A 19,130-nucleotide genomic window follows, 5' to 3' on the forward strand; every position below is an offset into this window, starting at 1 on the left:
GTGTGGGCCCAGGCTCTCTCTCCACACTTTCCTGCCTCCGCTCCAGTGGGCTTGACTCCTTTTTTTCCACCCTCTGCAATTTTGACTTATCTCCTATGTGTGGTCTTCCCAGTTAGAATGTAAGCTCCTCAAAGGGTGTGTGTGTGTGTGTGTGGTATTTGTTACCCTGTGCACGTTCTCCTTCTCCCCCTCCCTGTTTCTTTTCTCTGTCTCTCTCCATTTCCTTCCTAATTCTCTATCTCTCTCCCTCTCTCCTTTTTTTTTTCTCTTCCCCTCTCATTCTTTCTCTTGCTCCTCTCGCACTTTCTTTCCCTCCCTTTCTCCATTTGGGGGACTAGCCTAGAAGGATCAGCAGTTTGTCATTATTATTATTCAGACACATTTCGGACGAAGGCGGCAGCTGAGCCCTGACACTGCTCCCTAAAGCAGCCCGGCCCCCTGGGGTTGGTAAGTGCGCCCCACGAGGGAACAGCTCACAACTGAAAGCAATATGGCGGAGAAGCAGGCCCAGCTCTCCAGAGATTGTGGGGAGCGGGGCAGGGAGGAAGCAGCAGTGCTGAGACAAAGTCCCCTTGAGGACACACCCTTGGATGTGGGAACTGTCCTGGCTGCATATGATAGCCACTTAGCAAGCATTTATTAAGCGTTTGCTGTGTACCAAGTGCTAGAGCTACCAGGAAGCAAGTTCCTGCCCTCGGGAGCTTCCAGACTAACAAGAGAGAGCCTGGACAAGTTACCCGGAGCTGTGCAGGGTCACTTTAGAACAGGAGTTTGGAGCTGGGGGAGGGGACAGAGCTGAAGAAGCTGAGTCTGGAAAGATGCAGACAGGCGAGGAGCGGGGCATCCTAGTGATGGGCAACGGTCGGGGTGATCCCATGGAGACGTGGAAATTTGGGTTTAAGGAAGAGCCCATGGGGCTGGAGCAGGGAGCCCGGAAGCGGGGCAGACTGTGCAGAGCCTCCCCAGTCACACAAAGAGCTTTGTGTTTCATGCTGGACTTCACCGCTTTGAGGATCTTGCCGTCAGTCCAGTGCCCTTCAACGAGCTGTGGCCAGTTGCATGTGCCCCACACGTGTGGGCCCACTCCCTGCTCCCTGGCCTGTGTGCTCCCTGTGTCTGTCCCCTCTCCCACCACTGGCTGGCGCTCACGGATCGGTGGTTTGGAGAAGAGGCTGCCTCACAATGTGCCTCAAAGCTGGGGTGCTTGGAGGGCGCCCCCGTGTGCAGGCTTGGGGAAGAACTAGGGGCTCTTTCTGCAGTGATTTCTCTCTCTTAGCAATAACCATTGCAAGTTGTGACTTCTGCTGAGGGTACTGTGGGTCCTGTTGCTCACCAGCCCCAGCTAGTGGGCTCCCTATGGATGATCGGCCACCACACGCGACAAGCTTTTAGCAAAGAGCATCTACTAAGCCGATATGACAAAGTGCTCTTACCCTCAGAGAGCAGAGTGGGCGCCAACTTACAGTGAAAATGCTGGGCGGGAACACAGAGGGCCCAGGGCTCTGGGGAACTCCAGTGAAGCAGCTGTCCTTGGTTCTGAGAGGCCGCTTCTAGAGCAAGGGTGCTGCCACTGCCTAAGGCCCCAAGAGCGAGCGATGGTGAGCTGAAAGCTGGGCACAGCTGCCTCCCACCACTGGAGTTTTTAAACATAATTTTGTACAGACCACAAATGGTGTTATAAAGATCCATGTGGTCTTTGGCAGAGAAAAGGCTGTCCAGTCCTGCTCTGGGGGGTCCAAGGCCAGAAGGGGTCACAAGCCCTAAAGCTCATAAGGATTGGGGGGCTTTTAGTGAGTAGTATTGGGGCACAGGGCTGCAGCTGCCATCCTTAGCCCTTTTTGGCAGCCACTGTTTCTGGATCTGAAGGAACCTTGGCTCTCCCAAATGCAGAGAGTCCCTTGGAGTGGAGAGGAGAGGGAAGAGGAGTGGAGAAGAGAGGGAAGAGAAGATCCCAAGCTGCTCCCTCTCAGGGACTTGATTGGAGCTCCTCCGTCACTTCTTGGCTTGTCTCTGGCCTGGCTGGGAGAGGGAGGGGGCTGATTCTTTCAGCTAATCCCAAGATCTATCCCATCTGGTGTCCTTAGGTCTATGAGCTTTATGACAAAACACATTATTCATTTAAGTGCATTTAAAACTTTGGGCCTAGTTTCAGTGATCTCCTGATGAAAAGAGCCATCTACACCCAGAGAGGACTGCGGGAACTGAGTGTGGACCACAACAAAGCATTCTACTCTCTCTATTGTTCGCTTGTGTCTTGTTTTCTTACTCATTTTCTTTCCTTTTTGATCTGATTTTTCTTGTGCAGCAAGAGAATTGTACAAATATGTTTTTACACATATTGGATTTAACACCTGTTTTAAGATGTATAGCATCTATTGGATTACTTGCCATCTAGGGGAGGGGGTGGGGGGAAGGAGGGGAAGATTTGGAATACAAGGCTATGCAAGGATCAACGTTCAAAAATTATTCGTGCATATGTTTTGAAAATAAAAAGCTTTAAAATAATAAAACTTTGGGCCTTATTAGAGTTTTGATTGATTGATTCAATCTACCTCTCTAGTCTTTCTGGGATTACATTATTGGGGCTAGGGGATAGAAAAGGAAGGCAAGAAATGTTTACAGAGCATTTATTAAATATCTCATTTAATCCTCATAACAATCCTATGAAATAGGTGCTCTTATAGGTACCCATTTTACAGATAAGGCAACTGAGTTTGTGAGAGGTAGGGGTCACATAACTACTAAATATCTGAGGCAGGATTCAAATTCAGGACCTCCCCATCCCAAATTCCATCCTCTATCTGCCACCTAATTGCTGTTCTATTACATGTTATGGTTTGTCTAACACACACACATCTTAAAGGGGTGAGAAAAAAGAACATTTTACAATTTAATTTACCCATATAAAACATTTTTGCTCTCAAAAAATGTTGTTTGTAATAATATTGTTTAGTGAGAACAATGTATTCACATTTCATTATGCATGAAATAAGTCAGTCAATGAATATCCTTTAATCGACTGCTATGAGTCAGGCACTGTGCTAAAAGTGCACAGTGCAAAAAGGGATGCAAAAAGAAGCAAAAGATAGTTTCTGTCCTTAAGGAGCTTACAATCTAATAAAAACAACAAGCACATAATTTTTTTCCTTTTGTGATTTATTTAATATTTTTATTTTTCCACTTATATGTAAAACAATTTTTACATTTGTTTATAGAACTGTGAGTCTCAGATTCTCCCTTCATACCCCCCTATTGAGAAGGCACATATGAAGTTATGTAAAACATTTCCATAAAAGTCATATTGCAAAAGAAAATATAGATCTCCCCTCCCAAAAAAACCCAAGAAAAAGAAAGTAAAATAAAAAGGTAGGCTTTGATTCAGGCACAATCAGTTCTTTCTCTGGGTAAGGGCATTTTTCCATCATAAATCCTTCAGAGTAGTCTTGAATCACTATCTTGCTGAGAATAGCAAAGTCATTCACAAGTAGATCACTTTGCAAAACTAAATACATAATAAATTGGAAATAGCTAGCTGAGGGAAAGCACTAGCCTAGGGGCTCAGGAAAGGCTTCCTGTAGAAGGTGGCATTTTAGCTGAGGGAACCAGGAGACAGAGATGAGGCTTCTGATGAGACATGGTGGGTCACAGAAACCGAGTAGTCTCCGATGACACTCAGACTGCAGCTGAAGACTGGGAGGAGAGTGATGTCCTTAATATTAACAGGGGAATTTGGAAGGGGAAGAAGGAAGTTTCTTGGGGGAAGGTGTCTGAAATTAGTTCAGTTTTGGACATATTGAGTTTAAGCTCACTATGGAAATCTGATTCAAGAGATCTGGAAAGCAGTAGAATATGGGAGATTGGAGGTCAATTAGCAGAGAGATTCAGGCTGAATGAATAGATCTGGGAGTTGTCAAGATAGAGATAATAATAAAATCCATAGGAGATAATGAGATTTTCAAATAAAGTAGTATAGAGGGAGAAGATAGGAGGGCGCTGGACAGAGCCCTGTGGACACTCACGACTCAAAGGCATGATCTGGATGAAGTGGACACAGGGCCAGACTGGGCACCAGGGAGATCTGTGTCCAAATGTTCCCTCAGACATCTATTAGCTATGTGGTCCTGGACAAGTCACTTACCTCTGTTTTCCTCAGTTTCTAAAACAATAGGATGGGAATAATAACAGTACCTGCCCCCTAGACGAATCAAAATGAAATACTTATTGTAAAATTCATAACACAGAGTTAGTGTTATGTAAATGTTATTATCATCATCATTATCAGCCAGAAAAGGGACTGAGAACAAGGCGTCCAAGAGGTAAAAGAAGAACCAGGAAAGAAGAGAATATTAGGAAGAAGTGATCAGAGGCTGCAGAGATACAGAGGAGGGTGGGGTTTAGTCCTATCACACTGATGCACAGGAAAGACCCCCCTTCCCTTCCCTGTAACTAGGAAGAAGGCAGCCTTGGAGCCTAGTGTGCAATGAAACAACAATCATTTTAAAACAATTATTCAGTTTATTTGTTTGCTGCAGCCAGTCAAGCAGATCAATTTCTTTTCTTCTTTCTTTTTCTTTTTAAAATTTCTTTTCTTTAGTTACCTTTTTACTGAAAGATATATGATATACCAATCCAGTAACGGGTCACATCAGTCAGAATTCACATTTCTAAAAGGGAAGAGGAAGAGAGGATTATTGGGGGTGGAGAGATAATGGGGAAAGAAGCATTTTGTGTTGGAGACAATCCCAAAATTGGGTGTTGGAGAAGGGGAATCAGCTGCTCTTCCCACTTGCTGATTACTCAGCCCCTGGGATCATGCACAATTTCTCACCGCTTAGAGTCCACAGCTCTGGGGATAGAAGGAGGAAGTTGGGATCATGCAGACTGTCTGGCCCAGTCTTCCATCAGAACCTTCCTAAAAATACAAATGTCGGTGTGAGTGGGCTATGTGCACTCTGGTTACCAAACCCCCTGTGATCAACAAGAAGATTGGGAGAGGGCGAGATTGGGGAGTGAAGGACAGATCGAGGCCACGTCAAAGAACGTGTGGGAATGGGGGTACCAGCTGCCGCTTAGCCACTTGTAGCACCGGATAAAGATGGCGAACAGACAGTGGGTCTGCCACCAATGGACAGAATTAGGGCCAGATGCAAAGTTAGAGTACATCAAAGTTAGGTCCCCTCCTGGGGAGCAGAAGGGTCCTTTGAATCTCAGCTAGCCCACACCACTGAAGTGATCTCCAAAAAAGGACACCATTCATCAACTCCGATCCAAAGGAGCCCAGGATCTGAATGTCACAAACTCACAAATTTGCTTCGGAGCTTGGACACGTCCTTGCAGGTTAGATCAGGAAAGAACAAATGAAAAAGAGACTGTCCCACCCTCAGGCTCTGGCCAGGAAGAGCATGTGCTTTAGATGCCAAGTTCTCATGGTCGTATGGCAACCAGGGTGGATGATGGATCAAGGAGGCCATCTCCATCTCCTTCCAGGAAGTGGCTCAAAGCAACTTCGTGACTGAAGCCAGAAGGGAAGAGAGCTTTGAGGGGGAGGTCTCTTTTAGCATCCACTGAGTTGTCAGTTCTTCCTCCTCCGGTTGCCCCTCAATCGTCTCCTGGGCCATCTGCCATGCACTATCATTTTCTTCTTTTCTGCCCATCTTGATCCCTCGGTGAACCCAAAACACGTCTACATAATCTACTCCTCCAACTCCTCACCTCCTTTCTTGAATCCCCAACCCTCTTCCAACATCACTTCCAGCCCCACTATTATCCTATATCTTCCCTGCCTTTTGTAGCTAAACTGGAAGAGTACCTCCTGGCCTCTCTGCTAATCCCTTACAATCTGGTTAGGACTTCAGCATTCCCCCACAACCACTCCCTCTAGTTACCCAAGATCTCTTAGCTGCTAAATCCAGTGGCCTCTTCTCTATCCCCCACAATTTTGGCTCTGAGACCACTCTCTCCTCCTTGATAGCCTCTTCTCTCTAGGTTTTGGGGTGCCGCTCTTTCCTGGTTCTCCTCCCACCTCTTTAACCACTCCTTTTCACTCTCCTTTGCCTGGTCTTAATCCAGGTCACACCCACCAACCAAGGCTGTCCCTGTGCTAACCATTTCACAAACAAGACCCTGCCTCTCTCCAGGCATTCTCGCTGCGTCCTCCCTCTGCTCTGACCACTGGCCTCCCCTCCACAGCTCCTTCTCATTCTAGCTCTCAATTCCCTCTGTTCATCATTTCCCATTCGCCAGGCTGTAGCCTGTTTTGTCTGTATTTGTTTGCTTGGTGTCTCCCCCCTTAGCCTGTTAGCTCTTTAGGTTCTAGGCTCTCTTCCCTGGAAAGGAGGGGCTGCCATGGAAAGCATTCTCCCTGCCACAGCACAGCCAGTGACTGAGTGAGCCCACCTCCGGCTTCTGCTTGGTGGGGTGAAGAGGGTCCCCCTTCAGGACCTTGGATACCGCCTCCTCAGGCTCAGCCTGTCACATGGAGTGGGTGTCAGCTCCGGTTAATCCCTGCCCTCACTCTAGTCCATTCTCCATTCAGTTGTCCAATGATCTTCCTAAAGCCCAGGTCTACCACCTCATGACGTCCCACTGGCTCCCTATCATATCCAGGATCAAATGTGTAAAGCCCTTGATCCCCTTGTCCCTCCCTCCCCTTTCTAGGCTTCTTACACCTTACACCCCCTCCTCCAAGTGTTCTCCGAGCCATGGTTCTGGCTGCACTGATTCCCCTCAGACAAAACACTCCATTTACCGGAACTGCAATCTTCTCCCTCCTCTCCTCGCCTCCATGGCTTTTCTCAAGTCTCACCTGACCCAGCACCAGGAAGTTGGGATGGGGGAGGGCGTGGGCAGCCTAGGCCCTGGAGAACCTCATTCATTCCCCATCACCCGCTCCCGCAGCATTTTTCTAAGGACCAGGGGCAGCAACTATGGTGAGAACCCAAATGAAGGGGCCTGGTGCTATTGGGGGGCGGGCTCTCAGATTTTTCTTTGGTGGAGCCCAGTCTTTCAGCTCCGGAGCTCCCTTTGAATTTCGCCATTGATCCAGCGCGAATTGGTTAGTTGCCCTCTGAGCTACATGGCATCTGCACCTTCAATAAGGGTGCTAAGGGAGCTTTTATCACTTGGGGGTTTTACTCTGAGGCCCCCGGACCCAAGGGGTCTGTGGAGAGACTTCCAGAGATCAGTGACTAGGGCGAAAAAATGTGATGTCATTATTTTCACTGAGCTCGGCCTGGAATTGAGCATTTCCTTCAGTTCCTTAGCAGCGTGCTTCGAAGAACGGCGCACTGATTTCACCGGGCACCTCTGGAGGGCCCGGGACAGTTTCCGATGCTCTCAGTGGCCTGGGGCCCGGGACAGCTGTCTGAGGCACTCTGCTAGAGACGTCCTGCCAGGCTGACACCCAACTGTCCATGCTTACTTTTGGAGTCTGGCCTGTCAACTGCTTCCATTAGCACTCATCCACAGCCCTTCATTTTTTGACAAGAATTGTGGGCCTCAGAGCCATCCCCTGGGTCCGCTTTGAGCTGGACCGCGCTCAGAGCTATCCCCTGGGTCCGCTTTGAGCTGGGCCGCGCCTTGACCACTTCCAGAAAGATGTGGGCTTTGCTCTCTTGCATGACCCCAAACCTCTCCTGAACCCCAGGGGGGAAGAGCTCCCCGTCAGAGAGCTGTCAGAGAGCACGGGTCCAAGCATCAGTGCTTGCCCACTTGGGAGACTTTCGAGGGAGAGAGGTCTGCCCTCCCTGTCCTCTGACCATGTGGCTGGAGGCTCCGACAGGTCTCCTCTGGGTCTCATGTGACAGGGAAGGGGATTTCTTCCTCTGCTCCCCCTCTGTCACTCTGGCAGAAGCTCAGACGGGGCAGTGAGAGCACGGCTTTGTGCAGGAGCCGGAGGCTGCCTCTCCAGGTCCCAAGGGCCTCTCTCGCTTTGGTTTCTCCTTCCTCAGCACAGGTGATCAAACACTGCTCAGGAGACGGTGGCCGGCTGTTTTTTCAGCTGCTCCTGCGGGTCCCTGGTCCAGCCCAGGCTGGCCCTGGAATACAGAGAGAGCAGCCGTGGAGAGGAGAACACGGCATGCCTTGCTCCACGCCCAGGGAGAGGCTGGGAGAAGGCAAGAGAAGGCTGCACCTTCATCCCGCAGCCCTTCAGTGGAAACTAAGGCCAGCGGGGAGCGAATTGTTCCCCATTTCTGAATCATAAAGCCAGGGCCTTGGGAGGAAATGCCCTGTGCCCGGGGTGCGGTCGGGGGAGGAGCCAAAGGGAAGCCTCCAGCCCTGTCGCTCGGACTGGCTGATGGGGGGGCAGCAGCCTCTGCAGGGACTCAGGAGGCCCCGGGAGGCCTGGCCCGAGCTGTGCCCTGGAAGCTCAGGGTGGCACGAGGGCCCAGGAGGGCCGGGGTCCGCGAGTCAGATTCCAGAGAGAGCTTGAGGAAGATTGTCCGACGGGGGGGGGGGGGGGGGGGGGAGGGTTTAAAACCGCGTGGAAGAGGCGCTTTGGGTTGAATGAACTCAGACAGCGAAGGCTTCGGGAGCGGCTTAAAAAATACGGGCCACGCTCTCGGGTCACCGCCGGAGGAGGCTTTGCACAGTTTGCAAGCTTTCCACAAGTCCAATCACTTCCCAGCCTCGCCAGGAGTGCAGGGACGGACTCCTTCCCCCCTCCCCCAGCTTTGTTATCTTTCCCAGCCTTCTCACTGAGCGAGTCTCACTGGCGCCAGGTGAGCAGTAGAGAGTCCGGCCTCTAGCATCGGGAGGCTCTGGGTTCAAATTCCACCCCAGGCCCCGCAGACTTTGGCAAATCCTGCGCCTGCGTGCGTGGGGCGCTCCATGCTGCAGGAGGCGCTCCGTAAAGGGCCATCCCTTTCCCTGTTCTCCTCCCGTTACTTTCTGGAATTATTGGCGTGCGGAGCACTTTTCCACGCAATGGTAGTCTTGCTTTTTCCCCTCCCAGAGCCGCCGCTTTATCTTTTAGCCCTTTATCTATTGGGGATGGTTCCTGGTCTTATGAATACGAGTTCCTGGTGCTTCATACAAGGCCCAAGTCTCACCAAGCAGTATTAATTAAGCGCTTACTGTGTGCTTGTGTGTCACTGTGCTGGTTGCTGGGAAGCCCCGGGTCCGGGTCCGATGGATACAATGTAACTGAGCATGGATACAGTGTAACCGTGCGTGTAACCGCTTCCGAGGAGCCGCCCTCTCCTCCCTCGCTCGCTCTGGGTGCCGGGACATCGCCTCCCCATTAGATGGTGCACTCTCTGAAGGTACCGGCCGTGCCCTCGAGGGTGTTTTGGTATTGCCAACGTCGGGTATACAGTAAGCGCTTAATTCATGCTTGGGGACTGACTGGTGCCACCTCGCCCCTGACTGCCCCGGGAGCACAGACAGGGGAGCCCTGAGGGGTGTCGGGATGGCTGAAGGGGGTCCCTCCAGACATAAGTGAAGCCCCCAAGGAAGGAGCCAGGGAGGGGATTGGAATACAGACTCGACCGAAGGGGTCAGCCCTGAGCCGCGTGGGCTGCTCTAGAAAGTCACCTTTCTGCTCCGGCACTTTAAGGAGGAAAAAAAGTTCTGCCCCTGCCAGGGTCCTCTCCACGGCGCAGCCGCCAGGGCGCAGCCGCAGTGGGGGCCGGGAGAGGCGGGGCGAGCGAAGGGAGGAGTCACGTGAGTTCCTTACCCAGGCAACTACTGCAACCCGCTCAGTCCCGATCGGGCCGCAGGCCCGCCTTCTCACGGCGTGGCGTCGCGATTGGTCCACTTTTTCTCGGCGCCGCGCTTCGATTGGTCTGTTATCGTCAGGGAGGGGGCGGGATTTCCTAGTGCTTCCTCTCGCCGTGGGCCCTGGGCGCCGTCGCTCATGCGCGTTGCCATAGCTCCCGTGAGCGCCCGGGCACGGGCTCCTCTCATTGGCCGGCCACCAGGCTCGGCCTGTTCGTCAGGGCCGCCACCGCCCCGCGCCGCGCGATAGGCCCAGGCCCCGCCCCCGGCCCGCCCCGCGCCGGCGCGTCCTTCCCGCGGCCCCGCCTCCGCCTCCGCCTCCGCCCCGGCCCGGTTCCCTGAGTCTCAGCCTCCGCCCCGGCCCGGTGCCCGTGTCCGTCCCTCCGCACGTCAGGCCCGTGCCCGCGACCGGCCGAGGCAGCATGAAGGTGACGGTGGACTTCGAAGAGTGTCTCAAGGACTCGCCTCGCTTCCGGTGAGACCCCCGCCCCGGGGGAAGGGGGAGGGGGCCGCTGCCAAAGGGGGAGGGGGCGGGGCCGCCGCTGTCAGGCTCCCCTCCCCCTCCCCGCGCCTGCGCTGTAACGAGGGGGGGGGCAAGCCTGGGAGAGTATGGGGGCATTCTGGGCGGGGGGCGGAAGGGGTCCGCTTCGCGGCATCCCGCTTCCGAGCCAGAGCCCCGGTCCTTGGCTTTGCAGCGGAGCAAACTGAGGCATCCCCGGAAGGACCCGAGGGAAGGGCCAGTGGTCCCGGATACCACCCCGGAAGTTGCTCCCTCTCGGCTGGCTTTGCTCCAACCCCCTCTCGGCAAAGCACGGCCTGGTGGGGGGTCTGGTGGGGGGTCTGGTGGGGGGCCTCGGAGGAGCCACGGGCGCTCCGAACGTTCTTCCGAGCCCTTGCCCGCGTGGGGGAGCGGCGACTGGCTGGTGCCTTGGACCCTCCCAGGCAGGGGCGATTTAGGGCCGGGGACCCCTCAGACCCTGCTGCGCTTTTCTCGGTAGCATTGGGGTCACCCCTTAGATACAGCTGAGCCTCTCTAGGATTGGGGGGCCCCTTAGACACTGCTGGGCTCCTCTCTATCTTTAAGATGGGGGGTCCCTTAGACACTGCTGGGCTCCTCTCTATCTTTAAGATGGGGGTCCCTTAGACACTGCTGGGCTCCTCTCCATCATTAAGATGGGGGGTCCCTTAGACACTGCTGGGCTCCTCTCCATCATTAAGATGGGGGGTCCCTTAGACACTGCTGGGCTCCTCTCTATCTTTAAGATGGGGGTCCCTTAGACACTGCTGGGCTCCTCTCCATCATTAAGATGGGGGGTCCCTTAGACACTGCTGGGCTCCTCTCCATCATTAAGATGGGGGTCCCTTAGACACTGCTGGGCTCCTCTCCATCATTAAGATGGGGGGTCCCTTAGACACTGCTGGGCTCCTCTCTATCTTTAAGATGGGGGTCCCTTAGACACTGCTGGGCTCCTCTCTATCTTTAAGATGGGGGTCCCTTAGACACTGCTGGGCTCCTCTCTATCTTTAAGATGGGGGTCCCTTAGACACTGCTGGGCTCCTCTCCATCGTTAAGATGGGGGGTCCCTTAGACACTGCTGGGCTTCTCTGTAGAATTGGGGTCGCTCCTTAAGTACCTCCTCCATGTCCTCTCCCAGAGTCGGGCTCACTCTTAGCCCTGCTTAGGGATCTCTCTTGGGGGTCGGGGTCACTAAATCCCTGAGGCACCTCCCAGTCCTGACACACAGAGGTCGAGCCTGGCCCTTAGCTAACCCTCGGTGGGCCTGGCACTGGCCCAAGAAGTTTCCCTAGGGGAGGGGGCCGGCAGCTCTTCTCCCCAGCTGGGGATGGGTGGGTGGGTGGGGCTGGAGCCCGTATGTCCCAGGGCAGCTTGTCTGGCCCCTGTGGCTGCTCTGCCTTCAGAGAAGGAGGGGAAGCTTCTCCCCTCACGAATTCAGACTTGGGAAATCATGTTTCAGAACTGCTGCAGTGACCCCTTGACTTCGGGGTCCAGTTGGAGGAGGAGGTAGCCAACAGGCTGTGGCTGAAGAGAATCTTTTGCCGTTTTTTCTCGGTCCCCCTCCGTGTGACTTGGGCGAGCGCGGCTGGCCCCGAGCTCGCTGTCGGGCCCACATGGGAGCCTCGGTGGCCGGGCTTGTGCCCTCTCTCCTCGTGGCAGCCAAGCTGGGCTCTGGAAGTTCGAATTGCTGTGACTCAGCAACTTACTTAGGGGAAAAGGGGAAGCCAGTTTCCCTTCAGAAGATGTGCCTGTGCTGGGTCTGTTCCACCCTTTAATTCTGGAAAGCATCTTGAATATTAGGAAAAAATTCCAGCCGCTAGTGTCAGTCACGGGTCATGTGAGAGCTTGGGACTTTGTGGAAACAGAGGAAACCACTGGAAGGTCTTCGAAGTTTAGAGCAGGAAAGAAGAGACTTAGAGATTGTGTGAGTCACACGCAGTCAGGGCACATCTTTTGCAGCCGGGAGCCCGTGTGGTTTGGATGCTGCTTCCGGCAGGCTGCTGTGGATGGACAATGATCACGGGCATGGGGGGACTTCAGCCATTGTCAGCGGGAAACTAAGGAGGCGACGCTTTAAACTCCTGGAAAGCCTGGTTGTTTTTCCCCACTTAGTCCTAAAATGCCCCTTGTCGGTCAGGCTCGGGGAGCCCCGAGGAGAAGCGCGGCCTCGGGTTGTCCCGATGTAGCCGGTGTGTCTGACGGTGTCGTGTGCGTTCTCTGCGGCCCCCGCTCCGCAGCCACGGCAGCGCTGAGTCCGTGTGCTCTCAGGTGTCTCAGCATTGTTATCTCATTTGGCACCTGAGAAAGCTGAGGCTGAGAGTGAGTAAGTGGGAGCGCGAAGGGACCTCGGAGATCCCGGGGGCCCCGGCAGCCAGTGGCCAGGGTGGGCATGCAGAGTGCCTGCTGCCTCAGTACTGAGACGCAGCGAGCCTGTGAGAGATGCATCGGTCACCGTTGAAACGGGATCGCAGATTTAGAGCTTTCTGTCCGGGCTCCTTCCTACTTCACTGTCATGGAAACTGAGGCCCAGGAAAGTTAAGACACTCCTTGAGGATGTACCCGCAGCAACTGGCCAGGCCAGGATTCCCCCCATATGTCTTCCCCCTTCCAAATCCCAGCCCACTTCCTGTTGTGATGATTTTACACAAGAAGGGGAGGAAGAAATCCTTCATGGGGAAGAGTAAGAGGCTGATAAAAAGCCACAGTTGCAACAGTCTCATCCCGTTAACTTGACTCAAGTTAATGGCTAATTTAATTTACTGCCAAACAGCACTTACATTTTAATGCCCACATTTTAATTGTATGAATGTGTGCTTTCAGTTCATTTTGAAGTGTGTTTTAAGTTTTTAACATTAGTGTAAATGTCAGCCTCCGGCTTAAAACATACGTTCAAAATTAGATTTTCATGTTTTTTCCCATCATGGGAATGTATATTTTGACCAGGATTTGTTGGAGAATATTGCCCCGATTTACAACTGGATTTTTGTGTTTGCATCGGAGCTTTCAAAGGTTACAAATATTTTATGGAAATGATGTGTCTCTTTATTTGTTAAACACATCTTCCTTTGGAAACCAAAAGCTGAACTCACTGGCTGGAAAAATGTTCTGTACCTAATACTTTTCCTTATGCTGCTGCCCTGGTGCTCCCTTTTTTGGGCAGAAGGGAGTGACTTGGGAGCTCCTGGTGAAGAAATGCAGGTTCGTCATGCAGGTCAGCACCTGCTCTGAAGCTGAGTCTTGCTGAGAGAGATGGGGAGTGCGTGCTGGGAGGACGGGCCCTGAAGTGATGTAAGAGGGGAGCCTGAGTCCCGATTCCCCACCCTGCTGCCTCTCGGGTCCTCCCAGCCATGTGGCTAGACTATTGATGGGGCTTCCTGAGAGCTGGACTGGTTTCCTTTCTTATCTTTTGAGTCCTCCTGGCACACAGTAGGTACTTAATCAGTACTTGTTGAGCCCTAAAGAGCCTCCACTTTAGTCAAGAAGGAAGAATGGAAGAACACCCATAGAAATACGTGCTCCTACATGCACACTCTAGAGATGGGTCGACCTTGCTTTGTTGGGTCTGCTCGTTTTGTGTTGTATCAGTTCACGTTACTCTTTCTATATTTTTTAGTCCACTCTTGATGAATTTGGTTCTCCTTAAAGAGTTTGTCTTAGAGGAAATGTAAGGTCTGTTTTGACCACGTGGAAGCCGGGTATTGGAAATATCTCGTAGGCAACGAGAGAGATGAGATTCCACCAGGAGATGTGAAGGTCATGTGAGGGAGAGCATGGGAAAGATGGGCTTCCAATGATTAGACTACAGATAAAACATAAACTAAATTTAGGGACAACTAGGGTGTCATTGTAAGTGAGGGAGGAAGAGCCTCAGAAGAACAAGAATGGATCTGGGAGAGGGTGGGGCTCTTGAGGCTGGTGGAGAAGAGCTGACTTAAAGTTGAGTGGTAACTGCTGATGGGGGCAGCTAGGTGGTGCAGTGGATAGAGCCCCAGCCCTGAATTCAGGAGGACCTGAGTTCAAATCTGCTCTCAGACACTTAACACTTCCCAGCTGTGTGACCCTGGGCAAGTCACTTAACCCCAGCCTCAAAAAAAAAAAAAAAAAAAAAAAAAAGAGTAGCTGAGCCTTGACCCTGAAAAGGTTTTGAGAACTCACCATAGCCTATAGGAGCCTTGACCCTGAAAAGGTGAGAACTCACCATAAGTGGGTTTGGAGACGTTGAAGTGTAGAGACCTTGGCTGCTTGCTCATTCCCTAGTATTAATTTAAAAAACATGTGGGACTACTTTTAAAGTTCCAGCTAGAGCCAATTCCCATTCTGCTAAAAACCATTTGGTTGGGCTCTTTTTTTCCCCTGTGACATTTTTTAGCCTCAGAACTGGAAGGGCGGAGGCCACTTATCCACCCGTGGTCCAGCTCCTCTGCTGAGGTTTGCTCCTTGGGTTTTTTTAGAAGATCTGCAGAGGAGCTGACCCCAGTGCCTCCTTTCCTTTGGGAGTTTCCGTGGTCTAGGCTACATCTGCCTGCTGTAACATTTTCCCCAAGGCCAAGTAGAGCATGGCTTTCCCAGAGTTAAAGATGGCCCCTGCGTCTCATCTGCCCTAGACTTTCCTAGGTCTGGAGCTCTCAGCTCTTGCCTTATCTTGGTTGCCCTTCCCCGGTATTTTCTGCTGCACGGCAGCTTCTGAAGAGGCGCTCTCCCTGGGCCAGGGCACGGCCTTCGCTGGGCAGGGAAACTGCCTGAAGCCCACTGGCTTTCATTCCTCTCCCCTTCCCTGAGATGACAAACAATTAGGTGTAATTGTGTAAAGCATTTCCATGTTAGTCATTTTGTATAAGAAGACTTATATAAAAGAAAAAAATGAAAAAGTGAAAAAGAACATACTTCAGTCTATTCAATCATCATCAATTCTTCCTCTGGAGACATAATCTTTTGGCCTTGTCTTGGATCATTGTATTGCTGAGAATAGCTAAGTCATTCATAGTTGTTCATCATAGTCTTGCTGCTACTTTGTATCCCACCGTCCTGGTTCTGCTCACTTTATTATGCATCAGTTCACATAAGTCTTTCCAGATTTTTTGGAAATCATTTTTTAATAGCATAGTAATATTCCATTATAATCATATACTCCAGCTTATTTAATCATTCCCTGATTGATGGGTATCCCTTTGATTTCCAATTCTTAGGTATCACAAAAAGAATTGTTATAAGTATTTTTGTACAAGTAGGTCCTTTCCCCCCTTTAAAAAAAAAACATCTCTGGGTTACAGACCTAGTAGTATATTGTGGGTCAAAGGATATGCAATAGTTTTATGGCCCTTTGGGCATAGTTCCAAATTTTTCTGTAGAATGGTCAGATCCATTCATAACTTTACCCACAATGCATTAGTGTCTCAATTTAACCCATATCTTCTCTAGCATTTGTCGTTTTCCTTTTCTGTCATTATCTACTGAGATGGGAGGTCTTGCCTCAGAGTTGTTTTAATTTTCATTTCTTTGATTAATAGTGATTTAGGGAATTTCTTTCTGTGACTATAGATAGCTTTAGTTTCTTTGAAAACTGCCTGTTTTTGTCACACCACTGTTCTGGATCCATTGGCTTTTTCCTCAGTGTCCAGCCTGTAGTTCAGGCCCTTCATAGTTGGTTGTCATTCTGTCTTTTTGGTCCCTCATATTATTCTCCTCAAACATTATGTTTTCACCAGCCCATTCTCCTCTGTTCCTTAAATATGCTTTTCTTCTTTTTCAGCAAAAGGATGATTCTTTCTTCCTCTACTTGTTCAGTTCTTCCCCAACTTCTAAAGCCCAATTTGAATTATCTCCTTTGGGAAGCCTGGCTTCATCTGGTTGGTGTCATGGAGCCTTTTGTGAAAGTCTCAAATTTCAGAATCTTTCGGGTCTGACTTCCAGTTGATTCAGAATACTGTTGTGATCTTGAAACCATTTGATTTAAGCAGCTGGGGGCTGGAGGCTTGGGGAGCTCTAAGGCTTCTTCCCAGGGAGGGAAGCAAAGCTTGGTGGTAAAACCTGGAATGCCAGTTCTTGGGTGGTGGCAAGGAGATGTCAGAGACCCAGAGGAAGGAGAACAGGACCAGGCAGGAACCTGAGTTGGACAGGCTGGGGAGGCTTCTCTGCACATCAGGCAGGCTGCAGTTGAGATTGGTGATATTGCAATGTAGTACTGTAGTAATGTTCCTGGCTTAGGTGTCAGAGGGCTTGTTTGGCTTCCTGACTGAAATGAAGTTTCTGGGGCCTCCTTTCAGGTCCAGATTTGGGATCTTTTATTGTCCGTCTTGGCTTCTAACTTAGTGGTGATGAATGTAATGGCATGTAATGGAATAAGGTATCTCATGTTTATTTTTTTATTTTTCTGAGGCTGGGGTTAAATGACTTGCCCAGGGTCACACAGCTAGGAAGTGTTAAGTGTCTGAGACCAGATTTGAACTCGGGTCTTCCTGAATTCAGGGCTGGTGCTCTATCCACTGCGTCACCTAGCTGCCCCTATCTCATGTTTATATTACTTTAAAACTTGCCCCATATCTCCTGCATAAAAACAAGGTAGGTAGTAAATTATTCCCATTTCATAGAGTGGAAAGTGAGACTCGGGGGCTTATGTAATGAATGCACAGCCAGGATTCTACTCTGTTTCAAATCCAATGTATCATCATGTGCCATATTAGATTAACGTTCCATGAGAGTAGAGACAGCATCTTTTATAAACTTGTGTGGAATGGGTGAAATAGAACTAGAATCTATCCTTAGGAAGTATCAGAGAGTACATAAAAAAATCTGACTTTTCTTACTTAGATTAAATTGATTTGAGAAACAGAATTGGGACTTAAACTATTCCTTTGCATCATGCGATCCATTTGCTCCTTTAAAAAAGTCCATCTTCAAACAATGTCAAGCAGAGGTAGCTGAAAATTAGAAGACAAGTCTATTTTATGATGGGGTAAATAGCTTCAGACTACACACTTTATTCTAGTAAAAATTAAAGAATTAAAACTAGTTGGTCAGATGCTTATGAAATGCCTACTGTGTGCCAGGCCTGTAAATACCAGGAATAAAAAGAGACAGGCCCTGCCCTCAATGAGCTCCCCATCTAATAAGCAAACGATAATATATCCAGCAAGCTCTCTAATTAACAGGGAAGGCCCTGGAATTAAAAGGAATTGTTGGGACAGGTGTCCTGTAGAAGAGGGATTTTAGTTAGAACTTGGGAGATCAGTCGTCACAGTAGAGGACAACCAGAGAGAATGCTGGGAACATGGAGAGCTTGTTTATAGAACAGATAGGATGGAAGGGGATGAAGGAGAGAAGAGGGATTAAGGAGTAAGGAGATTGGGAGCAGAGTAGACTTGGTTATAAAGGACTGGGCTTTTAACACTAAACAAAACATTTGTATCTGATCCTGGGGGCAGTAGGGAGCTTATTGAGTAAGGGACATGGTCAGACTATGCTCTAGGAAAATCAGTTCAGTGGCTGAATGGTGAATGGGCTGGGGGGTGGTCGGGAGACAGACTCAAAGAAGGAGACACTTCAAGTAGGTCGTCAGGGTCTGTACCAGGATGGGGCAGCATGAGAGGAGAGAGGGGCAGATTGGAGAGAGGATGCAAAAGGGAAATCCACAGGCCTTAGCAGTCTGCCAGTGAGGGAAAGGAGTTATGGAGTCCAGGATGTGGCTTGGTTGTCAGAGGGCCCGAGAGGGTGGTGCTGGCCCGTACTGTGATAGGAAAGGCAAGAGGGGGAGAGTTTGGGGGAGAGGGAATAACACACTCCCTTTTGGACATAAGTGAGTTTAGATGTCTACTGGACACCCAGTTCGAGATGGCTAAATGATTTTCTATACTGACTTGACTGTTCCTATACTAAGATGATTTTCCATATTGACTTGGCCATTCCTATAAATAATAGAACACAGCAAACACTTTTGACTTTTAAAAATGCCTGATTTTCATTGCTACTTTTTTTTTTTTTACATCACCTTCACTTTTAACTGTCGTCTTCCTTTCCCTTCCATCCAGTGCACCATTCTTTAAAACAAACAAGTTAAAAATGATGAAGAAAAAAAACATTTTAGCAAAATCAAGTAGCACATCCCCAAAGTCTGACAGTATTTCCAGAGTTTACATGCATAGCCTTCCACCTTTGAAAAGAAGGGAGAGAGTTGCCTTTATTATGCAAGTAGTGTTACAGAACACTGTATTAGGGAGAAATTTTAGACATGTTACAGCCCTACATTTAAGATTTTTTAATCTGTTAAAGCCTGTTTTCTTCCAACATTTTATATGTATTTAGAGGTATTATAATTTTTTATCTTTAATGGTGTATTTTTTTCAATTATCAAAATTTTAAAATTCTCCACATATATCTTCACTCCCTGCTCCCATTAAAAAGAAAAAGAGAGCCCTTGTTAATGAGAATTAGAGTCAAAGATAACAAATTCCTGCATTGGTCATTTCCAAAAAATTCTGTTTTGTTCTCTACTACGAGTCCACACTTTGTATGTCTGGACATGGGTAGCATTTTCCCTTAATTCTTAGGGCTAAGAGTTGATCTTTATATTTATCAGAGTTTGTAAATCTGTCAGAATTAAGCATTTTTACAGTGTCAGCATTATAGTGTCAGTTGTTCTGGTGCTGTTTACTTTACCCTGCATCAATTCATATACATCTTCCCAGCTTCTCTGAAATTATCTCTTCATTTATTATTATTTGATAATATTCCATTCTATTTCTAAACCATATTTTGTCCTATTCTTCCTCAATTGATGTCCACCCCCTTATTTTTCAGTGCTTTGCTGCCACTGCTCTATTCTTGCCCTCTTTCCATAACCTCTCTTGGTTATATGAACAGTCAAAAGCTATATACAGTTAAGTAACTTTATGGACATCAT

The 19,130-nt window shown here is 49.6% G+C and overlaps 1 protein-coding gene across 5 annotated transcripts in view; it reads left to right on the top strand.

Moving 5' to 3' along the window:
- The first annotated feature begins 10,018 nt into the window (after nucleotides 1-10,018).
- ACAP2 (ArfGAP with coiled-coil, ankyrin repeat and PH domains 2) overlaps nucleotides 10,019-19,130 on the top strand; it is an 87,393-nt gene continuing 78,281 nt past the window's right edge. For 4 of the 5 annotated variants that reach the window (XM_074297805.1, XM_074297808.1, XM_074297806.1 and 1 more), the window contains exon 1: nucleotides 10,040-10,192. In XM_074297805.1, the coding sequence (XP_074153906.1) occupies nucleotides 10,140-10,192 (53 nt within the window). In that variant the 5' untranslated portion in view covers nucleotides 10,040-10,139. Of the gene's footprint in view, nucleotides 10,193-19,130 lie in introns of all 5 variants that reach the window. The other variant, XM_074297809.1, reaches the window with a different exon arrangement.

This window comes from Sminthopsis crassicaudata, chromosome 3 (genome assembly GCF_048593235.1).
Source record: "Sminthopsis crassicaudata isolate SCR6 chromosome 3, ASM4859323v1, whole genome shotgun sequence".
In the NCBI taxonomy this organism is placed as follows: domain Eukaryota; kingdom Metazoa; phylum Chordata; class Mammalia; order Dasyuromorphia; family Dasyuridae; genus Sminthopsis; species Sminthopsis crassicaudata.